At 36.3% G+C, this 20,812-nt stretch overlaps 3 protein-coding genes across 3 annotated transcripts; 2 read left to right on the plus strand and 1 right to left on the minus strand.

Moving 5' to 3' along the window:
* Positions 1 to 370: 370 nt before the first annotated feature.
* Positions 371 to 5,754, plus strand: LOC140776949 (triosephosphate isomerase, cytosolic). The gene is made up of 9 exons (XM_073120813.1): positions 371 to 514; positions 764 to 839; positions 1,023 to 1,146; positions 2,030 to 2,114; positions 2,785 to 2,917; positions 3,827 to 3,921; positions 4,583 to 4,661; positions 4,847 to 4,929; positions 5,509 to 5,754. The coding sequence occupies exons 1-9, from the start codon at positions 476 to 478 to the stop codon at positions 5,557 to 5,559; spliced, it is 765 nt and encodes a 254-aa protein (XP_072976914.1). The 5' UTR covers positions 371 to 475; the 3' UTR covers positions 5,560 to 5,754.
* Positions 5,755 to 7,463: 1,709 nt separating this feature from the next.
* LOC140778392 (factor of DNA methylation 1-like) lies at positions 7,464 to 14,038 on the plus strand. Its single transcript, XM_073123077.1, has 7 exons — positions 7,464 to 7,612; positions 8,086 to 9,003; positions 10,037 to 10,218; positions 12,356 to 12,445; positions 12,543 to 12,821; positions 12,970 to 13,182; positions 13,522 to 14,038. Exons 2-7 carry the CDS (start codon positions 8,088 to 8,090, stop codon positions 13,747 to 13,749), a joined length of 1,908 nt encoding a protein of 635 aa, XP_072979178.1. The 5' UTR covers positions 7,464 to 7,612; positions 8,086 to 8,087; the 3' UTR covers positions 13,750 to 14,038.
* Positions 14,039 to 15,167: 1,129 nt separating this feature from the next.
* Positions 15,168 to 20,516, minus strand: LOC140778444 (RHOMBOID-like protein 2). The gene is made up of 6 exons (XM_073123159.1): positions 20,055 to 20,516; positions 18,577 to 18,740; positions 16,430 to 16,593; positions 16,067 to 16,326; positions 15,846 to 15,972; positions 15,168 to 15,521 (listed from the first exon to the last, which is right to left on the minus strand). The coding sequence occupies exons 1-6, from the start codon at positions 20,348 to 20,350 to the stop codon at positions 15,399 to 15,401; spliced, it is 1,134 nt and encodes a 377-aa protein (XP_072979260.1). The 5' UTR covers positions 20,351 to 20,516; the 3' UTR covers positions 15,168 to 15,398.
* Between the last annotated feature and the right edge of the window lie 296 nt (positions 20,517 to 20,812).

The following is a 20,812-nucleotide window of genomic DNA, read 5'->3' on the forward strand; positions in this document are numbered from 1 at the left end:
AATATCTCTAGACTCCCTAAATCTAAAAATGGCTACACTGAGAAATTAACGTGGACGGTTGATCACGTGGAGTGGCACAATTGTAATAAAACCATGAGACGATGGTATTTGGTTTTCGGAAGGGATCGTCCACGCAAGATTCGCACCTTCTCGAAGGGATCCACCGTCCACGCAAGATTCGCACTCTTCTCGATCCGCCACGATCCCACTGGAGTTCCGCTACACAACTGCAGCGCCAAATGGCGTTGTTGGCTCTCAACCAATGGGGTATTCACACTTGTAGTAAATTCCAGTTTAAAGTTTATTTAATAAAAAATGTAAAAAAAATCCCGCCTTCGAGCCGGACCACCTGGCAACTCGGGGGGTAATTCTGTACTTACGCTTGTCAGAAGGTTATCAGGATTCCTTTATATCCTTCTCCTCTTTAATCCACGGCCAAACGAAATATCGTCTCATCCTCTCTTCAGCTGCTGAAATGGCTAGAAAGTTCTTCGTCGGCGGCAACTGGAAATGCGTAATTTCTCCACTTTATGCTTAAATCTTTATAGAGACAAGACTTGGTGTTCGGTTGATGTTTGCATCTCAAGATTTGCCACAAAAGATTATTTTAGAATCCTGTAAAGCTGATTTTGTTTTTTCTTGGATCGTTTTAGTGTTTTTAGTTACTGATCAAAGATTAGTATATGACATCTGGTCAAAATGGAATCTTTTCATCTTCATCCGATTTGAATTGTCCAAGATCATGATTTTGATGCTTGTGCAGAATGGGACTAGCGAGGAAGTCAAGAAGATTGTCACCAGCTTGAATGATGCAGAAGTCCCCTCTACTGATATTGTTGGTACGAAATCGAGTCATTTGATAGTATTTGATTCTTTTTGAAACTTGATCTTCTTTAATCTTTTTGTTTTGTAGTTTTATTTAAGACTTAATTGCTGGAAGTCGTTCCTATGATTGGTTATATGGATAGAATGCTAGGTTTTACTCGCGTTAGTAATACTTTGCAAATGGTTCATCTTTGTAGAGGTTGTCGTCAGCCCTCCATATGTTTTTCTTCCTCTGGTCAAGAGCCTGCTGCGTCCCGACTTCCAAGTAGCAGCTCAGAATTGCTGGGTAAAGAAAGGAGGGGCTTTTACTGGTGAGATCAGGTAAGATCTGACTAAGATTAGATCATTACCTTCTTTTACATCTATGATCTATTGTGGTGTCTTAAGTAAAGGTAGATTCATGTATCTTTTTCTAATTATCCCATTAAATTGTTATGTGTGGATTGTGAAAAGCAAGAAAGGAGAATGGAGAAGAATATCCCAAGAGGCTTGTATTACACATTGACATTGCCATTATTTATACACGCAGGAATTTCTTCTATAAGGAAATACTATCTATAATACAGCTATTGATTATGCTATACGTGGTGAAATTAATCCAGATTGATTAGCATATTCCCAATATAGTTGATAGACATTCTAACTATGGAGAATTTGATTTCCTGAATCGATGCTCATTCCAATTATAGAAGATTTCATTCCTAACAGATTGTGGATTCGGACACTTTTGCTAGTTTCTTTGGTCGGAGTGTCATAATTAATCTCCCTTTGGCATGGATACTCCTTTTTCATTCTGCATTTTATTTTATTTTGTATCTGTGGTGCATTCTGATTTCTAGAATTAATGTCCTTTGGGATGGGTGCTTACTTTTATTCTGCATTCTAGCATGCTTTGATGAAGTATATTATATATGTAGAGCTGATTCTAGTTTCTTAGATGAATATGAAGATAGTCTAAGAACCTTGAATCAATCAATTATACTTGGCTATTGCGACAGATTTGGCATGGATACTCCACAATTCATTATTTCTGCCATCATGTTAAGAATACTGAGGAAAATTGGAAATTACATGCTCTTTATATGTTCAGATTCTACAATGAACAGAGCCATTGTGTTCGTCGTGGTTTTGATCAGAAAATAATGCTAATCTGCTTGCTATTTCTGTGGTTTATGTTTTAATTTGTCAATTTCTGTTCATGCAGTGCGGAAATGCTTATTAATCTTGACATTCCTTGGGTCATTCTTGGACACTCTGAAAGAAGGCTTTTGTTGGGTGAAGCAAATGAAGTAAGCTTCGTTGAACGAATCTTTGAAAATTTATCTTTACATACTGAGGATATTTGTGCAGCAGATGCATGTGATGTCCCATGCCTTTTGTCATATTGTACATTATCTCATCCTTTACAACGTATTCAGTTATTTATTCCTTTTACACATCTCATTTCTCCTGAAGGTTCTGTTACATCTGGCAAACACCATGCCTGATAAAAGATGATTGCATACTATGTAGTTGCAGAACTCTATTATATGCAGAACATTCAGCAGCAAATTATCTATCTAATAGTAATGAGTTCAATATTCATGGTTGTTTAGTAATTAGCTACCTGTCTATTATCTCACAGTGGAAGTAGCCAAAGCTTCCAAAAATATATATTGATGTTTATTCCTATGAGGATATGGCCTTTCTCTCAATTTTCCTATCATTCTTGATTTCACTACTTGTTGCAAAATAGCGAGTGATTGTATTTGGAAGTAAGATACTCTTTTGCATGTGAATCCCTGAAAATTCAGGGTTTTGAGGCACTCTAGTTGTCTACCAATTTAACGAAGTGGTATTTTCCTTTTGGATGGTAAATGCCCATGCTGAATGTTGCTTAACTTTTATGTATTTGTTGATTAAACTTTCAGAATTTCAGATTTTTCATCTGTAATGATCTTTTGTTTTGTCTAATGGCAGTTTGTTGGAGATAAAGTTGCATATGCACTCTCTAAAGGTCTGAAGGTAATTGCTTGTGTTGGTGAAACTCTTGAACAACGAGAGGCAGGGGCTACTATGGATGTAGTTGCTGCACAAACAAAAGCAATTGCAGGTACTGACATACTGTAAATGAAAATTTTCATTCTTGGCTAAAATCAGTCTATTACTCCCCATTTCCAACCACCAAGTTTTTGGATTTCATTAGCCAAAACGTACCAGCTTAGAGTGAGATTTAGCATTTGGAAACCACCATATGCTATAATTGCTATTCTTTGGACTGCGTATAAACATTTTATTGCAGTCTCAGAACAACAAAGAACTATATGAGATGGAACTGATCTACCTACCTTATCTCCTTGAAGTCTCCAGCTTAGGGTGAGATTAGCATTTGGAAACCACCATGTGTTATAATTGCTATTCTTTGAACTGTGTATAAACATTTTATTGCAGTCTCAGAACAACAAAGAAATAGATGAGATGGAGTTGATCTACCTACCTTATCTCATTGAAGTCTCCAGTTTTTCAAATACGAACATGGACACAATATTTCATTCACGTAATCTATTTTCTCGGGATAAATATCAGATAAACATTCAGGAAAATACTTTGATTCATAGAATTATTCTAGATTATAGGGAGGACTAATGGTTTGGCTTGTTAGCTAATCCAAGAAAGATTGTGTTAAATAAAACTTTGAGGAAGTAAGAAAATAATATATCTGGAATAGGATTATAAACAAAATAATATTTTTTGTAATGGAACTCGAAGTTTCGAATCTTACTAAGAGCAAAATAACCAAGAACAAGGCATGGTCAAGCTGAACAAGAAATGTATTATAGGAAAACATGGATATATACATATATATATTAATAAAAACATAGATGAGGTGACTAACATTTTTTATTGAGGGAAAAAATGTCCTTTAAAGAATTCTTTCTTTTAAAGCTACAGTATCTGGCATTCTTTGTTTCCATTGCATATACTGCTCTCTGTAAATGTTCTGACTTTTCTTCTCTTACAGATAGAATATCAGATTGGACCAATGTAGTTGTTGCCTATGAGCCAGTTTGGGCTATTGGAACTGGTAAAGTTGCAACACCAGCTCAGGCTCAAGAAGTAAGTTCAATGTCAGTAGTTGTTAGCATCAAGCTATGGTTTCAATTAATAATGAGAAGAATGATTCTTCTTTCTTAAAATGTGTTCATCTTTTGTGCTCCAATTTTTTCCTTGCCGGATCAAGGCTGTAGTTTTCATAAATACCTGGCCTTGTCTTTATCCAACACATTACCTATTGGCTAGTTCACTCCTAGTAGGTCCCAACAAAGTGGTCATCTCTGATTAGTCTACATATGCTGCTTATGCTTTTGTTAGAAGAAGGTGGTTTGATATTATTGTTCTGGTTGGTGTCATATGTCCTGTTCATGAGCAGCTTGAGCTTGTAGCAATCCACCAATAAATAAAGCTCAACAGACTTGGTAGAAAGCTTTGTTTAAGTCACTTTCAACTTGTCCAAGTAGCAAATACGTCAACCTTTTCATTTAAGTGCTCCGACTGGCTTATTTCTAGATGAAAATAGCAGCTTGCCTTTTGGTTTATTCATTTTCTAGGAATACTGTGTACTCCAGTATTCTGAACTCTGAAGTCTACAGTTCTTACCTTTTGATAGTTTACCATTTGTGGCTCATGCAAGCGAATGCCAGTATTGTTCCACATTTCCTCCAGAATTTGATTATATATAGTTTTCATCTAATCTAGTGGTGTTCCCTTCTCCCTCCAGGTGCACTCTGTCTTAAGGAAGTGGCTCCATGAAAATGTGAGTGCTCAAGTTGCAGAATCAACAAGGATCATATATGGAGGTATACTTTCCTTGAGCAGAGGAGTTTCTAATTGTTAATGTTTAAATTCTCATAGAGATTTTTGCATTGTAATTTCACTCAAGCAGCAAATAATATGTGGGTTCCAGAGTGTATGAAACTTTCGTTCATTTGCATGTTTATAATATGTTGTAACCTGGAGATATCAACCTTTGTCACGTCTGCAGGTTCTGTTAATGGAGCAAACTGCAAAGAGTTGGCCGCAAAACCTGATGTTGATGGATTTCTCGTTGGTGGTGCTTCTCTGAAGGTTTACTATTTCTTTCAATTCCCTTAAGACACCTCAAATAATTAGATGAAAATAAACCACAATATCTCTGGTAACAAGCTCCTGATCACTGCTTAGTAATTGTATCATGCTTTACTACCTTCTCGTTGTCCAGATTGCGGCATGATATGTATATTGAAGTTCTTTGGTATTAATATTCCAAGAAGGAATGGATACTCACCTGATTTGTGAGGATAAGAAATCCACAATATCCCCCAACACACACAATATACCCATCATAGTATCCAAAGATGCTTCCATGAAGTTCACCTTGCAATTGCTTTTGGAGCTAACGGCAAAATGCTTACTTGTAGTTCTTGTGTTTCAGCTAGTAATTACCAAGTTAGATGATCCTACTATTGAAAAGTTCTTGCCAAGAATCCTTTCTGAATTAAAAAACCCAAGCTTGTTACATAGCACCACATCAAGTTAGATTTAGTGTTGCATATAGTTTCATTTCTCACATACTAATACTTTGAAAATCGGAACTACAAGTTAGCCGTACTTATCTGTTTAATGCTTGCATACTGTTATCTGATTTTAATTTTGCTTTTCTTCCAGCCGGAATTTGTCGATATCATCAAATCAGCTACCACGAAGTCATCAGCCTAAACTGCTCCAAGGCTTTTTCCACCCGAGGTGAATATGCTTGAAAGCGTCAAAATAGAGCGTGTACCATGCGTAAACTCTGTTAATTTTGTTTTGAAACTACTTGTTATTATCTTTGTGTTGTATCTTGCCTTTACTGTGAAGTGAAGCAAACAACAGGGTGATAATATGAATAATACCTGAGAGTTTTCGTCTGAAGCACTTTGAGCCAACTTAAAGTCTACCTTCAGTAGCTTCCTCTTTTTGATCTTCCTCTTTCTCTGTTTGTCTTTGTATGCATCGATGAGTTAGTTTGCTTACTGCAAATGGATCCGAAGAGAAATGGGAGAAATCTCTACGTTGTATGCTGTCAAGTGTCAAGAGTTCCTGTCTAATTAGCCAGCACCATGTCAGGACTCATGCGAAGCCCATTTCTGTCACAAAAGTAAAGAAAAGCTTAATAATTCTGCTTAGCATTTAACAACATACCACTTTTAGTGAATCAATTCAGGCTATTTGGCTTCCTGAAACTTAATTAACACCACCGTCCATTTGAATATATTTATATTTCAAAATCTTAATTTTGTTAAATATATAATATATATTGTTGATCTATTATCTAACAATTTGAGACATGAAGTTTATCCCTCCTATCTTGGGGTAAGAAGTTTCTTGGAGTTCGTTGCGTGGAATTTACCATCCCCCTAAAAGATGAATACACCATCTCTAAACCTAAAGCCTGCCCGGTCGATGAGGGCTTGCTAGTCTCATTATATTTAATTAAATTAGAGGGCGAATTTAAAAACTATCATTAGAGATAAAATTATAAAGAGCTGAATAAACTTTTCAAGCATCTAAAATAATATGATCAAATTTTAATTATGAAAATATAACATATATATTGAATATATTTATATTTTATTATATCTTTATAATCTCAAATTATATCAGTATTATTATAGATGTGATGAAAAGCTTATTCAACCTTTTATAACTTTGTTCGTAACGAGGATCTTCGATCTCTAATGTGATCAAATATGATAAAAAAATAACAGCTACACTTTAGTTAAAAACCATAAAGAGGACTAAATAGTGAAGTTAAAAATATACGAGGATTTTATAAAATTAAACTAAACTAAACCTAGACTCTGTAGCTAAAAACTCGGTATCTAAAAAGAATTTGATTATTCATCCAACATATATTTAATTGATTAAAAAAAACCCATCTGCTGTCTTATCACTGACACCGACTTTCCACCTGAACAGTTCAACGCCAAAAATAGTCAAGTCTCGTATTATTGCCACCACGCCAATTATAATCAATTTTCCGACCTCCATCTTACTCTACACCTCTTACGTCTATACCCCTCCAAAACCCATAAATATAAATTAGGTATATCTTTAATCTTACTTATATTTTATTATTATTATTTTGATAAATATTCTCCCTAATTACTTAGTTCTTACTAAATTTTATTTAGGTGCAAAGTATATTGAAAAAAAAATCTAATCTATAAAAAAGTACTTAATTATGAAAAATAATACTTGACAATTAATGAAAAGAGATGGTTTTATAATTCAATCTGAATACAAGAGAAGAAGAATATAAATAGATGAAACTAAAAAATAAAGCAAATTTTTTACATATATCCATGTAGACTCTGAACTGAAAAATATAGTCACGTAAACTCCTTAATTCAGGGTTTATATGGTAAATTTTTTTGTCTATGTGGTAAAAAGAAATATGTTAGGGGGATAAGTGTAATTAATCCTAAATACTATCCAATAAAGCTTCTAGAATTAAGAAGGGTATTCTTGGTATTGTAAACTAAGGTACAGCTTCTAACAACGACAAGAGGTATGCTAAACCGAGTACAAACTATAAAAAAACGGAAACTGATATAATTTTTGGTGAAAGAAACGGAAAGAGGCGTTCGACTCCTCGCAGTCTCCCACCACCCCCCGCACTCAAAAACGCCTGAGCCCTTTTCTCTCTGTCTCAGACTCGGAGTTCCGCTCTACCTCTCCATTCTCTAGCGAAGAATTAGCTCGATCAGACCCTAAAATCAACCCAAAGGTACCGCATTTCAGTTTCTCCGTTCAAATCGAGAGAAAAGCTGTTCTTGGTATTGGTTTCTGGTTAATTTCTTCTCCGATTACGGTTGTCGTTGCTGCATATCTCTCTCTCTTCTTCGATGACGAGTAAAAAGGAGTTTTTGTTCGCATTTTTCTGTAAATTTGTTCTCTAGGTACAGTAGCAGTAATCCCATTTCCCTCTCTGTACTGAAAAATCTAAGAATCTCAAGCCCAAATTGATCAAGATGGTATTTTTTTAATCTTATTTGTTAATTTCTTCTCCAGATACATTAATAGGCACCGCATCTCTCTCTCTCTCTCTCTCTCTCTCTCTCTCTCTCTCTCTCTCTCTCTCTCTCTCTCTCTCTCTCTCTCTCTCTCTATATATATATATATAGTAAAAAGTTTACGATTCCCAATTCCAAATCGTTAAAAGGTAGTGTTTTTTTTGTCACTCTCTTCATAATTTCTTAGAGATGGACGACTACGATTGCTACTCACCGGAGGAGGAGGGGGAAGAAGAGGAAGAGGAAGAAGACTCAGAGGTCAGCGACTCGGAGCTCGATGACTACGAGGAGAAATCCTACTTCTTGCTAAAAACGGGCAACCACCGGATAAAGAACCCTGATGGCAGCTTCCGGTGCCCTTATTGCACTGGCAAGAAGAAGCAAGACTACAAGTATAAAGACCTCCTCCAGCATGCCACTGGTGTTGGCGCATCCAACACCAGAAAAGGAAAGGAGAAGGCTTTCCACCGCGCCTTTGCTAGATTCCTCAAAACTGACCTTGCCGAAGCTGCTGGCCCCTCGCAGCCTCCGCCGCCTGTGCCTTCAGAGCCGCAAGCTAGAACGAGTCACCAGGAGCTCTTTGTCTGGCCATGGATGGGAATTATTATGAATTCACCAGAAGCAGATGGCGATGGCAATGCCGATCTTGTTGAACAGTTTAAATGCTTTAACCCTGTTGATGTTGTTCCTCTAGGAGAAAACGGTGCAGCTGTTTTGAAGTTTAATAAGGATTGGCGCGGTTTTAAAGATGCCATGGCTTTCGAGAATCATTACAAGGCAAATCGGCTTGGAAAGAAGGAGTGGAATGAGAGGGCTGGGGAGGGGGAGCGACTGGGGGTCTATGGGTGGATTGCTCGGGAAGATGACTACAGTGGGGAGGATATGCTTGGGAAGTATCTGAGGAAGAATGGTGATCTTCGGACAGTATCAGATGTTGCAAAGGATGAGTCCAAGGAGACTGGGAAGATTGTGGCAATTCTTACTAATCAGATTGAGGTCAAGAATAAGTACTTGCAGGACTTGGAGATGAGGTACAATTTGACGGCTCTATCAAAGTCACGGTTGGAGGAGGATAAGAGGAAGCTTCATGATGCTTATAATGAAGGTAATTTTGCCACGTTTCCCACAAGCTATTTTTCATCTTGTTCAAATGCCTTTTCAGATGCTAATCGGAAACTAGGGATGTGAAGCATAGTGGGAAGTTGTTATTGAGAAAGTTTACTAACATTTTGTTGTTTGGATTTGTTTGCCATTAGACTTTTAGTTGTTTAGAAAATTGTAATAACACTTAGTTAAGATAAGGTGATCAAAATGTTCTTCCATGTTTGATTGTAGTAATTTTGTTTCCTTAATGTTAGTGCCATATTGCTGAAAAGTATCACTTGTTACCATGCTCATTATTTCATTTGTTCCTCTGATATCCGAGTCTCAAAAAGTTTCATTTTCCAAAAGAATTTTAAAAGTGTCAACTTTATTTCCAAGTAGCAAGCTGCTTTAAAGTTTATAGAGTTAGCCATGTATAATTGGTCTACTCATCTTATTTCACTCTTTAAAGTTGACACTGGTATTGGGTGATTGTTACACTGCTGCAAAATAAGAGGTTCCCTTTGTTTGCTTGGCTTCATTGGGATGGAGAAAGTGAAATTTAAATAGTTGTTCGGTTATTATTCAGGCTTGTATTGTTTTTCCCTCTGTAGCATCTTTGAATGCTACTCAACAAATTTGTAACTGACTAAATGCCTTAATTAATAATCTTCATCTTTCCATGTATTACAGGTTTATTTGTACCCACTATCTTCTCATATATTATGTTTTTATCCTAATCACGTAAGCCATCCTATTTATTGCAACATTTAAAAAACAATTAAAAGAACCCACAGCACTACACTTTCCGTTAATAAAGTGGCCAAGAAATGACAGATACCCACTGCACTGGTTTAGTTTCCACATCTATCCATAGATAAAAATCCATACCGAATAAGTGATCTCTCCATGTACTGAACATGTACTAATGCAGTATAGGGATGCTTGCTGCCTCATCACTATCCTCCACCATAGTGAAAGAGTAGAATGGAAGGCTTGTTGCTGTTTGCCAACTCATTTCCTTGTTTTCTATGGCTTCTATTTTTGTTCTACAGAGATGCGTAATCTGCAGCGTATGGCACGTGAGAATGCGCGTAGGATTTTCGAAGATAATGAAAAGCTGAGACTAGAATTAGATGCAAAGAGGAAAGAGCTTGATTTACGAAGCAAGCAACTTGAAAAGTTGGAGGCCGAAAATGATGGCGAGAAAAAGAAACTTGATGATGAAAAGCAAAAGGTAGGCCATTTTACATAAAGCACACTCAGTCTACATAACTAAGAGTCTTTCTTTTTAAGGGCATGCCTAAGTTAAGCTTATACAATGACCCATTTCTTTATTGCCTGTATTGACAAATTGTCATGTTAAAATCTACAACATACAATTAGTATCACCTGCTATTTTAATTATGTAAGATATTTATAAATAAATATATATTGTAGGTTTACTTAACCATTTTTCATAGTTGATGCCTATGTATTGAGAACTTGGGACAATAGGCTTTGTTGTTGCCGTAGGTTTACTTTTTATACAATTGTCAACTTAAGGCATAAGGACATGCAGGAGGATTATCTTTATTGTGCACTAGGTGTGACTGTTTTGCTGAAATTTGTTCAGTTATGTGCTACCAAAATTGCTGTCTGCCAAATCCCAAATGATAGAGAATTAACAGGTGAGATAGGCTGGGGATGAAATCAACATGTGATTATGATTATGAAGTGGCAGCTTTAAAAAAGAACTCAATTTGCAATTGCCCCTGGTCGATTTCTCAAATTTTCTACCTTATATGGCCTACCCACGTAGCTATTTTTTTCCTTCCTCACAACAATTTAACTACGTTTGCTTGCAAGTGAGCCTTTTAAGTGGGTTCGTTTTAAGTTAGATTAGTGAAGTGATCGGTGAGATATTGAATAATTTCTCCGTTATAATAAAATACCTTAATAGATTAAAAGACTATCCAATTCTTCTCCCATCAACTTAATTAAAAAGTTTCACTCTAAGAGGACCAGATAAAGTCTTGATAAATTTATCAATCCATAGACACCAGTAGCAACAATGAACAATACATTTAATCAGTTGATGTTCAATATCTCTTTATACGTACTATAGATATTATAAATTGATATTCAATATCTCTTTACACATATTACGGATATTATTTACATATGATTAGTAATAATTTTTCATCATGTTATTTTAATTTTGTGATTGTTAATCCATGTACGATTATGTATTTGAGTTGAGAAATATACATGAGAATTAGTTTCAAATTTTAGATTTTGTGTCAATTATTGAATGACCAGTCACATAGAATCGATGATAATGAAAACACATTTCAACAAAATTCGTCGAGTTGTTCAAATAAAAATTTATTCCTATTTAATCATTGGTTAAGTATTAGAATACCTCTCTATACCCAGATTTATGAAAGAAAATTAGAAGCTCCACCATTGAAAAGAATATCTAATTTGTCGTTGGCTAGTCATTGGAATCTACTCATAATGTGGGTCAGGTTTCAAATTCCCAGCTGTACAGATCTAAATAACAAAGTTACCTTTCTTGTATACATAAACTTTATAGACATACACATGTAAAATGAGGCTCTGCCATTGCTTGGTCTAGGGAGAGCAAGATGTACATAGTGTTAACCCCATTCCCGGATGGCTTTTGTCCAAATAAGCCAAGCTATGTTAGTTATAATTTACCAAACTTGCAAAGAGAAACAACAAAAGAGTAAATTACCACATAATTCGGGGGACCAACCAATCAGTCAAGGTAGGTTAGTTCGGTGAACTAAACATGTCCTGACGTAATTGCTGAAAAGACTTAATACCAAATGAAAAGGCACTAATATCTGAGACTTTATTCATGTACCTTTCTCAGTCGAAAACATGAAATAATCTTGCTAAAACCGTATCATGGGATTGTTGGTTGGAGATTTAGATGACAAAGAAGTTGCTTCCAATATCCTTCAGAAGGACAATGAGATGAAAGATTAGAAAGGGCAAATCAGTATGACATGTTCTTTCCTGGAAGTTTGTTATTTTCCAAGGATTTACTCTTTTTATAATGTGTTAGAATCCAACAGTTTCTCCACCTATAGTTATTGAAGAGATCCTTTTTACATATTTGTTCACATGTGACAGTCCGTCCAGGATCATATGAAGTACATATTTCATACTTGGAGTAGCATTCATGTAGAATCAAATGAAATTATTTTCTTAGGATTTGATCAATATAAAGGAAACTCTACTGAGCAGTCATGCTGTTATATTTTGACACACTTACTTCTCAGGCCTTTAGGAGCTTTATTAGCCCCCGAGAAATTGTTCTTAGTTTGTTTGACAGTATACTAATGTTATTGCAATCTTCTCAGACTGCTCTAGAGAACAGTTCGCTTGAGTTGGCAGCTATGGTACAGAAGAAGGCTGACGAAGATGTTTTAAAGTTGGTTGAAGCTCAGAAGGTTTATTCTTAATGTGCCAAATATATTAATATTTCTTTGCTCGTTATTTCATTAACCATGCTTACCTTTTGATGTCCATCCTATTGATGTTATTTAGAGGGAAAAAGAAGCCGCTTTTGAGAAAATACTTCAATTGGAAAGGCAACTAGACCAAAAGCAACAAATGGAATTGGAAATAGAGCAATTGAATGGGACACTACGAGTGATGAAGCATTTGGAAGGGGAAGATGATGAAGATATCCATGATAAGATGGAAAATTTGAGTGAGAAACTGGAACAAGAAAAGGAGAGGTTGGAAGAGTTGTATGGAGATCTTGTAAGCAAGGAGCGCAAAAGCAATGATGAGCTCCAGGAAGTCCGGAAAGAGTTGATTATGGTAAAAAAAAGTTTATTTCTTTGAACAAAGTGCTTTGCCTTTTCTTTTCAAGCAAATCACTTAGAATCAAATTGCTTATATATTTCCATTTTTCATTAATATTTGCTTTACTTTCTGTAAAGTGTAAAAGATGATTTTCATGGGGCAGGGTTTAGATGGCATGCTAAGTGGCCGTACTTTAATTGGAATCAAGAGGATGGGGGAACTTGATGAAAAGCCTTTTCAAAATGCATGCAAGAAAAGATATAGTGCTGAAGAGGCTGAAACCAAAGCTGCAGAATTATGCTCAAGTTGGCAAGAGGAACTAAAAAAACCATCATGGCATCCTTACAAGATCCTTAATTATGGTGGGGAGACAAAGGTATCGAACTTAATTTCTAACTAGGGTCTTTCCAGATATGGTTATAAACACATGTTTTCTCTGTGCACGTGACTGTTGTTTTTGTAAGCACATGGAAGTTAAAATAGAATACGAAACTTCATTTGTTCCGTCAAGGTGTTTAGACTCGTTCTCCAGGTTTCTTTACACATGTAGTTGTTAATTGTCTTCTAGAGGCTTGAGGTTTAAAGCATGTATTCTTTGTTTCTTTATCAAATCAACTGTCTCCTGTCAGGTGTCCTTGCACTGGAATTTTCTATTACTTCTATTACTTTTTGTATACAATGGCTATTAGCTTTGAAGGGACATTGGAATGTGCAGGAAATCGTTGATGAAGATGATCCAAAGTTGAGAAGTTTGTGGATTGAGTTAGGGGACGACGTCTGCAATGCTGTGAAAACTGCTTTGCTTGAGTTAAACGAGTACAATCCGAGTGGGAGATATGTTGTATCAGAACTCTGGAACTTTAAAGAAGGGCGAAAAGCAACGGTGAAGGAGGTACTCCAGTATGTCATCAAGCAGTGGAAGACCAATAAGCGCAAAAGGTGACCTGCTAATGTTTGAATGTTGTATACCTAGAGCAGTATATGTTTGACTTATCCTTGATAAGGGCAATCACATGGCCATCTGATGGCATGCTTTGCTGATGACATGGCCAGCGAGTAATGTTATGCATCTTTATTGCCAAAGCATTAGCTTTTCTAGTTGATACATCATATCCCGATCTTTTGGTCGCATCAGTAATCTTATTACTGCATTGTAAACCATTGCAATTGCTAGCAGTAGCTATCTATCTGAAACTAATCTCACATTCAGAAGGTACTTGGGCTATCTGGAAGCACATGAAGTTTACTTTCTGATATTATGAAGTTGCACTGAGCAGTGGCTTTAAGATGAGCACATAGAGGCTAACATGAAGGAGTCCTAGCACAAAGCAAGCTAGTATTCCAAGCAGTTCAAATTTAGTGTAGGGCGGCTACACTTTTGAATTTGAAAAATATTTTTATAGATATAAGAGTTGCTTAATTGCCTCTATGTAGGACATATCTTCATAATTATTGCCTTTTGCCCATAGGACATATTAAATATGTGTACTACAAACTAAGATTGAATACAGAGGGGTAAAGTTCTCTCCATCGAACGAGTTTGATACATAGAAATCCTTTAAGGTTATGGGTATGCATTCAGCAAAATTATTTTAAAGAAAATAAAAATACTCGAGACAAACTAACCGGAAGGATTTTGTTGTTCATAATTGAATTGGTATTTTGTAATGAAAACAAGATTAGGTTAAGTATATGATGCCATCAATCAGTTTATTTGAGAGATAATTCTAACTGCTCTTTTTTTCAGAGAGAGAGAGAGAGAGAGGTGGAAACTTAATGTTATCTCATGAACTAGGAAATACTAAAATAACATAAGCCTTTTTTAAAAAAAAACTATTTGAGCACAAACCATTGGCTATGTGATACCATTAAATAGGTGGGGGTGTCAATACTATTATACTAACTCTAATGACACCAACAATTTGATGGTGCAGTGAGATGTAGAGAGAAACTTACTGTGCCTTTGATGTTTCCACTCCATTAAATTCCTAAAAAATTTGGAACTGTATGTAAACATAGAATCAATTTACGTGAAACATCAGTAGCATTCATAAGCAACAAGATGTGCATAACCTATTAATAAATTGCCAACCGGCATGAGATTAACTTAAAAAACTAAATTGCCAAACTAATGTTCATAAGACCTGGATCACACATACACTCCTTCAAGCAGAGCACCTTCACGCAAGTCGCGAACACCCAAAAACATCAATCCAACCAAAAAAAGAATCATAGATTCATTGATTAAATTGCATTTTTCGATCTTGGATGTTATTGCAGATACTATTTTGACTGGAAGAGCTCTTCAAGTGATTGAAAGAAAAAGAGAACATTAATTAACATATGTGCAATGGTTTGATCAAAACAGAGCAAATTCATAATGTAAAGGTGCCATCTTGGAGGATCTAATCATATAGGGTTGAGAATTTAAGTTCATCTGCCACATGATGACAAATTTCAAATTTTTTTTTCAAAAAAAAAAGCAACAAATTGCACATAAAAGGCATACATGTAAATGCCAAGTAAGCTTACATGATCCTCTCGCATTCACATATTAAATAGGCTATTTTAGTAGAAATATGGAGTGTCCTGCTATGAACTGCATAACTTGAGGCATAGTTCATAAACAGTTTCAGTAGTATTAGATAGCCATAACATTTGGAATCTTCCACTGTCTTGGCATGTCAATTTTAATTGGTCCCCATTTTGCGAAGTCTGCAAGGATAAGTATATGACTATAAGTATATCAACAAATATGTACATGCATGAATATATAGATTTATCGGTTTCGATATGTACTGAGGATTGGAGATTAAACCAGAGGTCAATAATTTTGATACGATCTCAATAAAACATCTTAATTAGTAAATGATAATAGGATGTTTGAGAGAATCGAAATCTTAGTGAGGTCCTGATCAATGGAAGCCAATCAATAAGTAGGATGATATTGAAACTTAGGACAAGAAGGAAAATTTAAAAAAAAAATTGACCAAATGATAAGAACCCTAGTAGTTATCCTCTTAAGGAAAAGAAGCTTACTATGCAAGGCCTTGTTTGCGTTTTGCAGCTCCATTTTGAAGTAGGAATACATCTCAAATAATGGCACCATGGACAATGCTTAATTGCATTGACCCCTTTAAAGAGTAAATAAAAGCCCAGTGTGAACCTGGCAGATTTGAGATTTAATTAGAACAAATAAAATCATATAAATGCAAGGATGACAACAAGATATTAAGGCTATTGGCAGAATTCTAACTTACCAAAGAGCTAACGAGATGGCAGCAAGCACCCACAGTATATATTGGTAAATCTTGTACTTCTGTTTAGTTGAACCAGTAAAATATCCAAGAGGAGCATTCCTTTGGCTGATCCATCCAAACTGAGGGCGGATCAGAATCATGAATCCAAGAAGAAAACCTGTGATGAATCCTCCAACATGAGCAAAATTATCTACATGTGGAAGTATCCCAACTGCTAAGTTAATCGCAATGATGACGACAAGGGTCAACAAGGCTGCAAACTGACATTCAAAAGAAAGCATTAGATGTGGGTATGATAAATGCAGAGTTGTAAACAGGATGTTCATGAACAGCTTTATGCAAATGCCAAAAGGCTTAGGATACCTTGTTCTCATAGATCGTCCAATTTGTTATTAGCTCTGAAAGCATGGATCCCAGTAATCCAAAAAGAGCACCTGAAGCACCAACAGAGATACTCGATTGCATAGATAGAGCTGATAACAAGGTCCCGCCAAGTCCAGAAATGATATATAGTATGCCTATTCTCACTGCGAAAAGGAAAAACAAAACTTTTTAGTTCTCAATATATATAGATATAATTTAGCACTTAGGACATGGTGAACCAGAACATAAACAATACAACTAAATTTGAAATTAACTCGGAAGCATCAAGGTACGTAACTATGTTCAAATGGAACTAAATGAATAAAACCATGACCATTTGTGACCCTTAATTTATCTTAGGGAGTCAAGAGCCCACCTTCATACACTTTAAGAAATCATGAGCAATTATAAAAGTAATCATGTCCCCTAGGAAACCATCAACATAAGTTTAAGAAATCAGGAAACTATTATAGATGTAATTGCAATGACCAAATTAAAGAAAAATCTTTTCTTCTGCTAGAAATGATAAAATAATAATGTTGAAAAGTTCTCAGATGACAGAAGCTCATCGAACATAATTTCATTTTAGCATGTGAGAAGATTAAAGTGAAAAGCAAGAGAGGAAGTCTGATATTTTTCTTGAGAGTCGTGCAGAAATCTTGCAAAAAAGTCATAAACAATGTAAATGCTTGCAAAAATATTTTCTCTAATTCTTTTGTTATGTAGAAATGTTGAGCTCATTTCTCTCCTTGCAGCCACTACAAACAGAAATGAGAGAATTCCCAGAGTAAGGATAATACTGTAGAAACTTCTAATGGCAACAAAATATCTTGATAACTGAAATCAGGGGAAGGATTTGAAATCAAAATTAATCATTGCAATTTACAGTCAAGTTTGATAGAAGACCACTATTTATCGACTATGGAGCTACAGAAAACAGAGATCCAAGGAACTGGTAGAACTTGAAATTTAAAAAATAGCAGGAAGATTGTTGCATATAGGGTGTTGATGAACTTCCCTACAGTCAGCACCTTGGCTAGACAATTGCCTGTGTGGTGGTCCGGTGGAGTACAAGGGAGGATAAGTTCCATGGACTATGGGATGAATGCATTGAAACTATGGAAGCTTGGAATGATGTATACGGGGTAGACTTAAAACTCATAAAAAGCAAGGCAAGAGAGGAGATCTAGTATAAATTATTCTTCAGAGAATTATTCCATCATAAAACTGCAACTTGGAGGGAAATTGATGGAAACTGGCTCCTAGCAAGTGTGACGGTCCATTCTCCAGGTGATCAAACTAGAGATATCTCTGAAAAGCTTGAGGATAGAACAGCGATCAGCATGTTTGAGTATTTGACCATGTATACATACCGACGAAAGAAATAGGGACTAGTTAAGAACATAGGGAACTTCATACTAAAACTAGCAGAAGACCATATTAGTTAAAGCTAGAAACGAAATACAGGACGTACGGAACAAAGCAAAATTCATAGTGATAAGATAGGAGATCTGTTACATGCCAAGCGGGGGAGGGTAGACTTTCTAGTAAGGGCAATTTAGTTAACAAGAGCAAACACTCAGATCATGTGCCAATCACATGACCTTTTCAGCCAAATAAACCAATGATGAATTAAATTTCAAGGAATTTAGCTGTAACCAAAGAATGTTTAGGGGCAATAAGTGATAATGCACTATAATTTAGGAGGTGTTATTTTTTGAACTATTGAAAAAAAATAAAGCCAGGTACAACATAATTGGTCAATGTCCTGCCTCCTCCATAAACCCATCACCTCTGTGTTGATAACTCAATTTGTTTCCCAGCTGCTTACAGTAAGCATCATTAATGTTATAGTACAGTGAAAACTGGTCAAGTAATTTAAAGGGGCACTCAGAATTTGCATCAAGCTTTCTTCTCAGCAACCAAACCTCATCTGTACTGTGAAAGCAGTTCAAACAAGGGACTCCCTACAGAAGTATATATTTTTTTTTATAAAACTACAGATATTATACACCAAAAGTAAACATTTGGATTGCCTGTTTCTGTATCAAGCTATCCAGTTGATTCAAAGAGAGGAATCATGCAATAACATAAAGAGGACTTCAATGTAATGAAGGGCTACCAGCAAAACATGATTTGTTGCTTACCAAATCCAAACTCCTGTTCAAGTCGAATTCCAATTAACAGGAGGCTTAACATATTGGCAAATATATGGATGACACCTGCATGTAACCAAATGCATGTGATGAGGCGCCAGCTTTGCTGCTCATGAACAACTCTCATCGCTTCTAGAGCTCCCATCTTCAATAGCCTGATAGATCAAGACAAGAGTATTAGTTGTATCCTCTTATCATCTGTACTAATTATCAAAAAACAGGATTGTTTGAAATTTCTCCACTTACAAAATGCACAAGAACCATATTAAGAAACGTCTGGTGTCAGAGGAGAAAACAATGTATAGAAGCGCCAATACTTAGATTTTTCAGATTCAAATAATTGTGTACAAGCGAACAATACATCACAGAGAATAGATAAAGTCAACTAATATGACCATTTGATACTTAGTCATGTGATATGGATTGGAAAACAGTAGCAATAATATCTTTTGAATAAAAGCAACTCGAGTCAAATAATATCTTACGCCAGTTAAAAAATCTTGTAGAACATGGTGGAGAAAAAATGCACTCCTTGTAGGTTTTCAGAGAGGGCAGACAACCATCACCAAGATCATCAGAAACAGATAGGACCTCATAAGAAATATTACATTCGATACATTTTTCAAACCTAGATGTCAATATCAGGTTGTCGGACCATGGAAAATGAACAAGACTTCTGCTAAATATGATAAAAACTATTCTAAGTAGTTATGGTATTTTTGACTAGTTGTGTGCACCAATTAATAGTTTCTAAGGGTAAAAACAGAATATACAAGAAGCACACTCTAATATATCTAACGAGTAGAAGGGAAAAAGAAATATTTAACAGAATGATTTGGACTAATTTCATGCAACTAGAGGAATTCATGGTTAAATTTGGTCTAATTTCATGCAATTAAGAGGAATACATAAACAATCTGTAACATTTCCAGACAACCTCACAAAGTGCTTTTTGGATGTTAAGAAGTTGGAGGATGGGTAAAATAAATTAAGTAGTGAATATGATCTGATACATATTTGCAAGGGGAATTATGGAACTAAAGAAATTATCCATACGCCACAGATGGCAAAAATTTGGATAATCTAATGATGAATAAATCAGAATCTTTTTAATAAGCTATGCTGTCCAAAATGATTAAGTTGTATTTGTGACAATCCACAACCCACACCCACAGAGGATCCAAACAAGAACAAGTGGCATTTTGCAATATGTGATCAAAATTTCTGGCATAGAACCAATCATAACTAAGCAGGTAACTCAAATTTCCTTTTTTTTTTTACAGAATTACATAGAATAGCATTGGGAATATAATAATCTATTTCATGCTAGATGGAAACTAATCACAAACACATCAAAATCTCATTTTGCACATCAATCACACGGAATTTAAACTTCGAAACCACGAATCACACCATTCTCATTAAAAAGCAAGAAATTTGAGTTTCGAGTGAAACGTTAGGATCGGTACGTGGCGGAAGACGGCCCAAGCAGGGGATTCTCCTTGAAGGGCTCGAACGAGAACCTCCCGAGAACCGATCGGAGAACGCATTTCGACGCGCCAGAACCGCCGTTCCCGGGGCAGTTGTTGACGTACATGGTGGCGATGAAGACGGCAACATTGGCGACGACGAAGGCCGGAACGAGCCACGGGAACCACTGCCGGAACGGGCGGTACGACGCCGCATCCGGCGAGGGCAGAACCCGGTCGGAACCCTCACGGTAGTGGACGTCGAGGGGGTAAATGGTGGTGTTATCCCCTCCCATTTGCTTGATCTCCTTCTTCCCCCTTCCCCTCTCCCCCGAAAAGAAAAGAAAAAAGAAATAAAAAGTAGTGATAATTTGTGGAATAGCCCCAGAAAGGTTTGGAAATTAGTAACCGGGAGAGGAGGGGGAGGGGAAGGGAGGGGAGGGAGGGAGGGAGGAGGAGTGGGGAGGGGAGAGGGGAGAGGGGGAGGGACTAAATTTAGAAGCGGAGGGAATTTAAGCAGAGCCGAAGAGGGAATTTAGAACGTGTGTCATGTTGTCAGGGACAAGGAGTCAAGGACGTGCTGGAATCTGGTATTGTCGACGTTGTCCGTTTCATTTGTCCTAAAATGGTTTGCTGTGACGGATCTGGATCCGGTAACCCGCTAAGGTGGATCTTTTCTCTTGTTTCCGTACCAAAGAGAGAGGTTATGAGATCGATTCCAATCCTAAACAATAGTTATTGGAGAGTTGATAAAATTG

The sequence above is a fragment of the Typha angustifolia genome, chromosome 15 (assembly GCF_048772165.1).
Source record: "Typha angustifolia cultivar Huaian chromosome 15, ASM4877216v1, whole genome shotgun sequence".
NCBI classification, from domain to species: Eukaryota; Viridiplantae; Streptophyta; class Magnoliopsida; order Poales; family Typhaceae; genus Typha; species Typha angustifolia.

Coding starts and splice junctions, on each gene's coding strand:
- LOC140776949 (XM_073120813.1), top strand. CDS start 476: ATGGCTAGAAAGTTCTTCGTCGGCGGCAACTGGAAATGC. Junction 515..763: donor TCGGCGGCAACTGGAAATGC/GTAATTTCTCCA, acceptor ATGCTTGTGCAG/AATGGGACTAGCGAGGAAGT. Junction 2,918..3,826: donor ACAAACAAAAGCAATTGCAG/GTACTGACATAC, acceptor CTTCTCTTACAG/ATAGAATATCAGATTGGACC.
- LOC140778444 (XM_073123159.1), bottom strand. CDS start 20,350: ATGGGAGGGGATAACACCACCATTTACCCCCTCGACGTCCACTACCGT. Junction 16,327..16,429: donor GGACGATCTATGAGAACAAG/GTATCCTAAGCC, acceptor TTTGAATGTCAG/TTTGCAGCCTTGTTGACCCT. Junction 15,973..16,066: donor GCCATCTCGTTAGCTCTTTG/GTAAGTTAGAAT, acceptor CAAATCTGCCAG/GTTCACACTGGGCTTTTATT.
- LOC140778392 (XM_073123077.1), top strand. CDS start 8,088: ATGGACGACTACGATTGCTACTCACCGGAGGAGGAGGGGGAAGAAGAG. Junction 12,446..12,542: donor AGTTGGTTGAAGCTCAGAAG/GTTTATTCTTAA, acceptor GATGTTATTTAG/AGGGAAAAAGAAGCCGCTTT. Junction 12,822..12,969: donor TCCGGAAAGAGTTGATTATG/GTAAAAAAAAGT, acceptor TTCATGGGGCAG/GGTTTAGATGGCATGCTAAG.